General features: G+C 38.8%; 1 protein-coding gene across 1 annotated transcript; it reads left to right on the top strand.

The window, feature by feature from the left end:
* The first annotated feature begins 2,402 nt into the window (after positions 1 to 2,402).
* Positions 2,403 to 8,608, top strand: LOC104801411 (respiratory burst oxidase homolog protein D-like). The gene is made up of 10 exons (XM_010524680.1): positions 2,403 to 3,288; positions 3,481 to 3,643; positions 4,161 to 4,209; positions 4,500 to 4,613; positions 5,375 to 5,800; positions 6,303 to 6,686; positions 6,778 to 6,873; positions 6,983 to 7,201; positions 7,311 to 7,923; positions 8,348 to 8,608. Exons 1-10 carry the CDS (start codon positions 2,625 to 2,627, stop codon positions 8,455 to 8,457), a joined length of 2,838 nt encoding a protein of 945 aa, XP_010522982.1. The 5' UTR covers positions 2,403 to 2,624; the 3' UTR covers positions 8,458 to 8,608.
* The last annotated feature ends 362 nt before the right edge of the window (positions 8,609 to 8,970 follow it).

Below are 8,970 nucleotides of genomic sequence, written 5' to 3'. Positions count from 1 at the left end.
GTGGTAGCTTGTCAACAATGGAAGAAACCATAATGGTTTCATCCATTTTCAACTCATGTTGAGTAAAACTACTCAAGATCCTCTGGAGCTCATGAAATTGCTCCATAACCGGTCTTGCGTCCACCATCTTGTAAGCGTTAAACTCGCTTACCAGAAACCTCTTACTCGAGGCGTCTTCCGACATGTATTTTTCTTCCAATTTGGACCACAATTCTTTTGCAATCTCTATATTTTGATACACATCAAAAAGGGCATCGGACATACCGTTGAATATGTGTCCGCAACACACATAATTGTCGTTGTCCCACTTGTTCCTCGTGCGCGCTTGAGCAAGCGTCTCCTCTTCATTCTCCTCCGGTCGTGGAGTGTTGATCACATATGCCACATGCAATGTAGTAAGAAGAAATTTCATCTTCTTTTGCCACCGCCGGAAAGCCACGCCCTCGAATTTCTCGAGTTTGTGAAAATCAAGAGTTAGATCTCTCACCGAAGAACCCATACCCGTCATTCGATTCCCCCTTCCCCGTGTATCCGAAATAAGGGATAACGTTTTAGATTGTAAATATAAATGTGGGTCTGGATACAGTGGGAAAGAACAACAAATCAATGAAATCGAAATAAAAACGTAAGAACCTGGATATAATCTTCTAGGCGTGTAGAACACTTTCCTAAAACGTTATTCCCTCCCCACCGAGCAAAGGAGAAACTCGAGAATACGTTTAGAGATACAAAGAAGATCAGCAACGATTGATCTGCTCCTCAAACGTTGTCCGAAACAGAAAAACCCGAGAAAGAAGATGAACAGTAAAAGATGGAGAAGAAGTAGCAAGTTTCTTCACCAACAAGGCTCATAAATATCTCAAAATCAATTAGATTTTCGTCTCTATCTGTCCAGACGTTTTGGAATGTTTTTTAACACTCCAAAAGTCAAAAGGTGCAAAGAATCGGAAGTTTTTTTCCCGAATAGACACGATTTTTCGTTCATTTTGAACAACTCAGAAAAATCAGGCGGATCGCTCATTTTCCGAGCGGTCGCTCATTTTCCAGTTTTGTTCATCAGAGAAAATGAGCGACCCGCTCATTTTCCTAACTGGTCGCTCATTTTCCAAGCGGTCGCTCATTTTCCCCAGTTTTGTTCATCAGAGAAAATGAGCTACCCGCTCATTTTTCTGACCGGTCGCTCATTTTCCAAGCGGTCGCTCATTTTCCGAGCTGTCACTCATTTTCTCCAGTTTTGTTCATCAGAAAAAATGAGCTACCCGCTCATTTTCCTGAGCGGTCGCTCATTTTCCGAGCGGTCGCTATTTTTTGAGCGGTCGCTCATTTTTTCCAGTTTTGTTTCATAGGAAAAACGAGCTACCTTCAATATCTTCCGACTAATCCTTAACACTTAACCAATTCACGACACGTCTTTTACAAACATTTTACTCATCCACCACACTTGTAATACACGTGAATAATCCTTTGAGACTCTAAAATAACTAACACATCCCACTAATCCAAAAGAGCCCAACAAAATTTCTAGAGGCTTTTGTTTCATCCACGGCAGATTTTATTTTAACATTAATATTTTTCGAATTATATTTAAATTCATATTTTTTACATTAGTACAGTTCACTTTTTTGAAAAAGATTCGTATATGGTACCAAACCAGACTGTATTTTAGAAACGTTCGGATATAGATAGCAAAGATTCTGATTTTGCACAATTTAATGTGGACCGTCTATGCCCGAAATGAAATCTGAATGCTATTAAAAAAAAATATAACTAATTGGACCAAGGGCGGTGATGCGTCAATATTAAAAAAATAATGTAATATCATATAGTTGGATTGAATTAATTTTGTATCCTACGTCGCAATGTAATTACTGCTTTTGATTATAATATATATAACTGGTGTCGTTATTAAGAGCCAAGTTCATGGACCAACGTATATAATATACAGTGTAATCGTCTATTACTATCAAATTTTCATATATAATAATATTTCCGTAACGATGGCCAAATAACGAGCAAAAGTTATTAGGGAATTGTTTTTTTTTAATATAAATTTAGCTAAACAAAAGAGAAAATTGGAATACAACCAAAAGTAGAGGATCCATTCTGTGTAAATTACTAATTATCTGATATTGGAGGTTCTTTAAATTTTATAACTCAACAATTCCATTAGATAAAAGAAAAAAAATAACATAAACAACTGGAAAACAAATTATATATATATGTGTGTGTTCATATATACAGTGGTATTATAAAATTTAAGAAAAAAAAGGACTAAAAATATCTAAAGTCAAAATAATCGGTCAGAGGAAAAATGGTTTGACTGGGGTTTCCTGTAATTTCCTACTAGCTTCCCCGTTTTATGAACTATATATCTCTCCATTGATAAAACTCTATATATATTACAAAAAGAAATCAATTTCTTCCACAGGAGAGAGAAAGAGAGAGGGAGAGAGAGATTTTCTTGTTACGCTGTTTGTTTCTCGGGAAAACTGAAACGACACAAGAGTGGAGAAACTGTGCTGTGTTGGTTTTTTTTCTCGGGAGACTCTTGTTTGGTTCCCGAGAAAGTGAGAAGCTTTCCGATCAGACAAAGGCTTTCTTTCTCCCAGTGGATTTATTAGAAAATGAGACCAAGTAGTTCAGTTTCTGAAGAACATCATCGCGAACTGGGGATTCTACGAGGAGCTTATTCCGACACCAACTCCGACACCGAGAGCATCGCCAGCGACAGAACCGCGTTTAGCGGCCCACTGGGCGGCGGAAAACGCGGGTCCAAGAAAAACGCCAGATTCGCTCCCGACCTCCCGAAGAGGAGCCACAGCGTGAGCGGCGTCAGCGTGAGCGGTAGCGGCAGCGGCGCCAGCGTCGCGGACGATGAGTACGTTGAGATCACTCTCGACATCCGCGACGACGCAGTCGCGGTTCACAGCGTTCAAAATGCTGCGATTGGCGGCCGCGACGGCAGTGAGGACCCCGAGCTCGCGCTCCTGACGAAGCGAACGCTAGAGACGAGCCTCAACAACTCGTCGTCGCTCGGGTTCCTCCGTAGCACGTCTTCCCGAATCAAGCACGCCTCTCGGGAGCTGCGTCGCGTTTTCTCCAAACGCCCGACCGCGTCTGCCGGCCGGCGTTTCGACCGGACGAGATCCGCCGCGTCTCATGCTCTAAAGGGTCTAAAGTTCATTGCCACCAAGACGGCCACGTGGCCCGCCGTCGAGAAGCGGTTCGACGAGCTCTCCGGTCCGACCAATGGCCTCCTCCCCTCGTCCATGTTCTGGGAATGCATTGGTAATAATTAAAACCATTTTTTCTCAAAATCTTTACGTCGTTTTTCTCAAAGATAATTACATTCCCAACTCGTGAATTTCGGTAGACGATCAAGAATCTAAATCTACTGTACCACACGGATTTTGTTCATAAAGTTTCGATCTCTTTGCTTATCCGATGCTGATTTTCTCATTTTTTCCTCGTCTTTTTCAGGGATGAATAAGGAGTCGAAAGATTTCGCCGATCAGCTTTTCCGGGCACTTGCTCGCCGGAATAATGTCTCCGGAGACTCAATCAACAAGGAGCAGCTCAGATTCTTCTGGGAACAAGTCTCAGATGAGAGCTTCGATTCTAGACTCCAAGTCTTCTTCGACATGTAAATTTCTTCACGATACTTACCTAACACCTCCATCACACGTACCTTATCGCATATATATTTATATATATTATGTTTTAATGCTTATATATGTGTGTGTGTGTATACTATCTACGTATATAAGATTATGCTACATAAAACACATGTTACTTGTCCTGGTTCGAGCTTAGGATTCTGAATCAGTACAATCATTCACGATTTTTTCTAATATTAAACAATGTTTTTTGTTGTTTTGGAATTATTAAACCAATAATTGAAGCTGTAAAATATCGCGACCACACGGATAAAAATCTTTGTTTGTGTCGGAAACGTGTTGTTACACTACGTACGCATGCATTATTGCAACATACGCTTACGTAAGCGTATATGCACGACGAGTATTTCAGATTTTAAATAATTAAACTCAGAGTTTTTTTTTTTATTTTTGTTTAAAAGTATGTTTTAGTTATTTTTTAGAAAATATATGACGTCGCACCTAACGCGGAAGTTGTAATGAGTGACGTCATGATGTGGTCAGGGTGGATGAAGACGCCGATGGGAGGATAACGGAAGAAGAAGTCGCGGAGGTGCGAACCATACCACACACCTCTAAATAATGATCTTTCTTCTATTTTTATTTAATTTTATTATAGCAATATATATCATATTATATATAATATAGTATTTTGGTTGGTTACTTTTTAATTTTTGACAAATTGGACCACGCGAGATTCCACTGACCTTAACAGGTTAGAGACGATTTAATTAATTAGATGTGAACACGAGAATGGATATTGATAGGAGTTAACCAAATGTATATATTATTATTTTTTTAATTGAAAAAAAGTAACGTTATGGTGCGTTTAATTGATTACAGATTATTAGCCTAAGTGCTTCGGCAAACAAGCTTTCCAATATACAAAAGCAGGCCAAGGAGTATGCAGCTTTAATAATGGAGGAGCTGGACCCCGACGACGCTGGTTACATAATGGTACGGTCCATTTTCCACCATTAATTATAATCATTACATCATCTCTAGAAAATCCAGTACCGATCCACCAAACAGTCCAAACAGAATAATATTTCTTAGAATTATTTCACAAAAAAAATACTACTATGAAAAAAAAAGAAATTATTAGAATGTATGATCGGTCATGTTGATTTAGTTTATTTTTAGTTCGGTTTAATAGATAATTTCGATTTGATTTGGTTAGGATTTTATTATAGTTCTAGAGTATTATTTTTTTCTTGTTTGCTATATTTATTCAAATGAAGAAAAAAAATCCCTAACTACAAAAAAAGAAACAAAGAAAAAAAAATTAAACTTAACCGTAACAAATGCTAACTATAAATCAAACCAGAAATATTCAAAATAAAATTAAAAAAACTATATATCCCACATGCTAGTAATAATTGATCCCAGTAACTATTAGCGGATCTAGAAAAAAATATAATTGGGGTAAAGTTAATTTTATAACGTAACAAACAAATTTCTAATGGGACATATATAAAATTTGGTTAAAATATGATAAATTTTATGAATTTTTTTAATCAAACAAATGGGGCATATGCTCCCCCATTCATGTCAAATTGGGTCCGCCCATGAGTAGTATTAGAATTTCCATATTATTACTATAGTTTTGGATATAAGTCGAACCATATATATTTTGTAACACTTGAACGATTTGTAATTATTTTCGGCCGACGTTGTCATAATGAAATACGCGACTTTTGGCCATTGAAACAAAACAGATCGAGAACCTGGAAACACTTCTGTTGCAAGCACCGAACCAGTCGGTCCGGCTAAGCGACAGCAGAGTACTCAGCCAAATGCTGAGTCAGAAACTCAAACCGACGCAAGAGAACAACCCTCTTGTCAGGTGGTCGGAAAAGGCCAAATACTTCTTCTTGGACAACTGGCAAAGGGTTTGGATCGTGGCCCTGTGGCTCGCCATCTGCTGCGGACTCTTCGCCTACAAATTCGTTCAGTACCGGAACAAAGAGGCTTACGACGTCATGGGGTACTGCGTCTGCGTCGCCAAGGGAGGGGCCGAGACCCTCAAGTTCAACATGGCTCTTATATTGTTGCCCGTTTGCCGAAACACCATCACTTGGCTCAGGAACAAGACCAGGCTTGGAGTCGTTGTCCCCTTTGACGACAATCTCAACTTCCACAAGGTATCTATCTATCTATATACATATATGTGTGTTTATTTGTTCATATTGATGTTACATTTTAGTAAAAAATGGATAGAAGAATGGTTTTTTGCATACTATATACTACCTAAAAAACCTAGGTTAAATCCTTTATCTACTATGTTACTCTTACAAAAAGCAATATTGTTTAGGGTAATAGAAGCGATATGTATGTATGTATGTATGTATGTATGTATGTATGTATGTATGTATGTATGTATGTATGTATGTATGTATGTATGTATGTATGTATGTATGTATGTATGTATGTATGTATGTATGTATGTATGTATGTATGTATGTATGTATGTATATGCTCTCCGTAATGTACATTGCATTATGTAGATTTAGTAGCTAGAAAAATCTAGGTTAAGTCTCGTATATATATATACACAATTATGGTGTTACCCTTATGAAAAACAACATTGTTGTGATACTAACTTTGTTTTTCGAAAATATAATTTCGATTCGTATTTGGTTTCAGACTATCGCGGGAGGGATAGTTGTGGGAGTGATCCTTCACGCAGCCACGCATCTGGCGTGCGATTTTCCGCGGCTATTGAGCGCCGACGAAGAGACATATGAGCCGATGATAAAGTACTTTGGGGAGCAGCCGGACAGCTACTGGCATTTCGTGAAGGAAGTGGAAGGCGTGACGGGAATTCTAATGGTCGTCCTTATGGCCATAGCCTTCACATTGGCCACGCCTTGGTTCCGTCGAAACAAGCTCAATTTACCGAGTTTTCTCAAGAAACTAACCGGCTTTAACGCCTTTTGGTACTCTCACCATCTGTTCGTCATCGTCTACGCTCTTCTCATCGTCCACGGTATCAAGCTTTATCTTACCAAGACTTGGTACCAGAAAACGGTAAGTTCGGTTTTTGGTTATACTTGTTTAATAATATTTATATTTATGTTTTTTTTTGTGAAATCTTGAAATTTTGATTGTGGATATGCAGACATGGATGTACTTGGCTATACCGATCGTCTTGTATTCGTGCGAGAGGCTGATCCGTGCGTTTAGATCGAGCGTCAAACCGGTTAAGATTCTCAAGGTTCGAACCCGAGATCCGAATTTCTCAAACCTTACATTTTCGTCTTCTTTTTGTATCGATCATATGATATATATGGACACAACTATATATATATGGACAATAATGACAGGTTGCAGTATACCCCGGAAATGTACTTGCACTTCACATGACAAAGCCGAACGGGTTCAAGTACAAGAGCGGGCAGTACATGTTCGTGAACTGTAGGGCGGTTTCTCCATTCGAATGGCATCCGTTCTCGATCACGTCCGCACCCGGAGACAATTACCTCAGCGTCCATATCCGTACGCTCGGTGACTGGACCCGTCAGCTCAGGACCGTTTTCGCCGAGGTTTGTGAAAGATTTACGATAACCATTCTGTGTGAGACCTGGTCTTGTACCTATTCTCTTCCGAATGTTTCATATCATGTAATCAATATACGTACGTATATATATTCAGGTTTGTCAACCTCCTCCGGCGGGAAAGAGCGGATTATTACGAGCGGAAGGGACGAGCAATGTGGCATTCCCGAAGATCTTGATCGACGGTCCGTACGGAGCGCCGGCACAAGACTACAAGAAGTACGACGTTGTACTTCTTGTCGGGCTAGGAATCGGGGCGACGCCCATGATCAGCATTGTCAAGGACATCATCAACAACATGAAAACATCATCGACGGAGGAAGACGAGATGATGGATCACATCGAAAACGGATCTAATCAAAACAACAGCAAGAACAGCAAGGCCGACAAGGAGAAAGGGTTTAGGACAAGGAAGGCGTACTTCTACTGGGTGACGAGGGAACAAGGGTCGTTCGAGTGGTTCAAAGGGATAATGGACGAAGTTGCGGAAATGGACGAGGAAGGAGTGATCGAGCTCCATAACTATTGCACGAGCGTTTACGAGGAAGGCGACGCCAGATCGGCTTTGATCGCCATGCTGCAGTCTCTGCAACACGCCAAGAATGGAGTCGACGTCGTGTCGGGGACACGTGTCAAGACCCATTTCGCTAAGCCCAATTGGCGACAAGTGTACAAGAAGATCGCTCTTCATCATGCCGATAGCCGAGTCGGTAAGTTTCTCTCTCTCTCTCTCTCTCTCTCTCTCTCTCTCTCTCTCTCTCTCTCTCTCTCTCTCTCTCTCTCTCTCTCTCTCATATTCGTTACAAGTTCCATAATTTCATGCTCACATTAATAGCTCATTAATGGTATAGATTATTAGCAGAATCGAACATAGTTTTAAATAGAATAGTATCAATACTATATTAGAAGTGCATGAATCAATATGGTCCTAAGTTTTTAAGCTAAAGTGGGAAATTAATTTGTATCCATTTATCCCTTTATTATCTTATAAGACGGGATAATATATCTAATGACAAGGCCTAGATGTTGACAAATATAGAGTTTTATATAAAATCATCCTTTATCTTATATTATGGATAATATAAGATATGATTTCAGGGAAAAAAGAATTGATGGATGTTGAATGTTTTGCAGGAGTATTCTACTGTGGGGCCCCAGGGCTGACAAAGGAGCTTAGACAACTGGCTTTGGATTTCTCTCACCGAACATCAACTAAGTTTGATTTCCACAAAGAGAACTTCTAATTTCACTGTCCCAAGATCGATCACATGAAATCAGACAAGTGGAATTTTCTCAAGAAAAATATCGATAATCTTGGGGCGTGATTTATAGCTTGGAGATTAAAATGTCTATATCTTATTAAATTACTTGGGTATAATAAAAAAATTGCAAATATATATATATATATATATATATATATATATATATTCTAAATTTTGTTTCTTTATTTATTTGATTGTAATTCTTTCTTTGCTTATTTCCCTCTACTTAGATCTTTTTCAATTTGAAACAGAGTATAATAGCTAAACCACGGATTCCAACTTCGTGTAGTTGTATAACACCTAATTCTAGGAGTTAATGTTCGCATTTTTTGTAAGTATAGTTGATGTTTTTATCAAGTGATTCTTTTCTTGAAATTAATGCACCCGAGATCTCATATATATATATATATATATTAAAAATATTTCACCCTTCGTAGAAAGTTAACATTGTCATACTAACCAAAAGAAGATTTAAATAATGCTAATATTGTCATA

This window comes from Tarenaya hassleriana, unplaced genomic scaffold, assembly GCF_000463585.1.
Source record: "Tarenaya hassleriana unplaced genomic scaffold, ASM46358v1 Cleome7, whole genome shotgun sequence".
NCBI lineage: Eukaryota > Viridiplantae > Streptophyta > Magnoliopsida > Brassicales > Cleomaceae > Tarenaya > Tarenaya hassleriana.
This window is presented reverse-complemented; position numbering and strand designations above follow the sequence as displayed.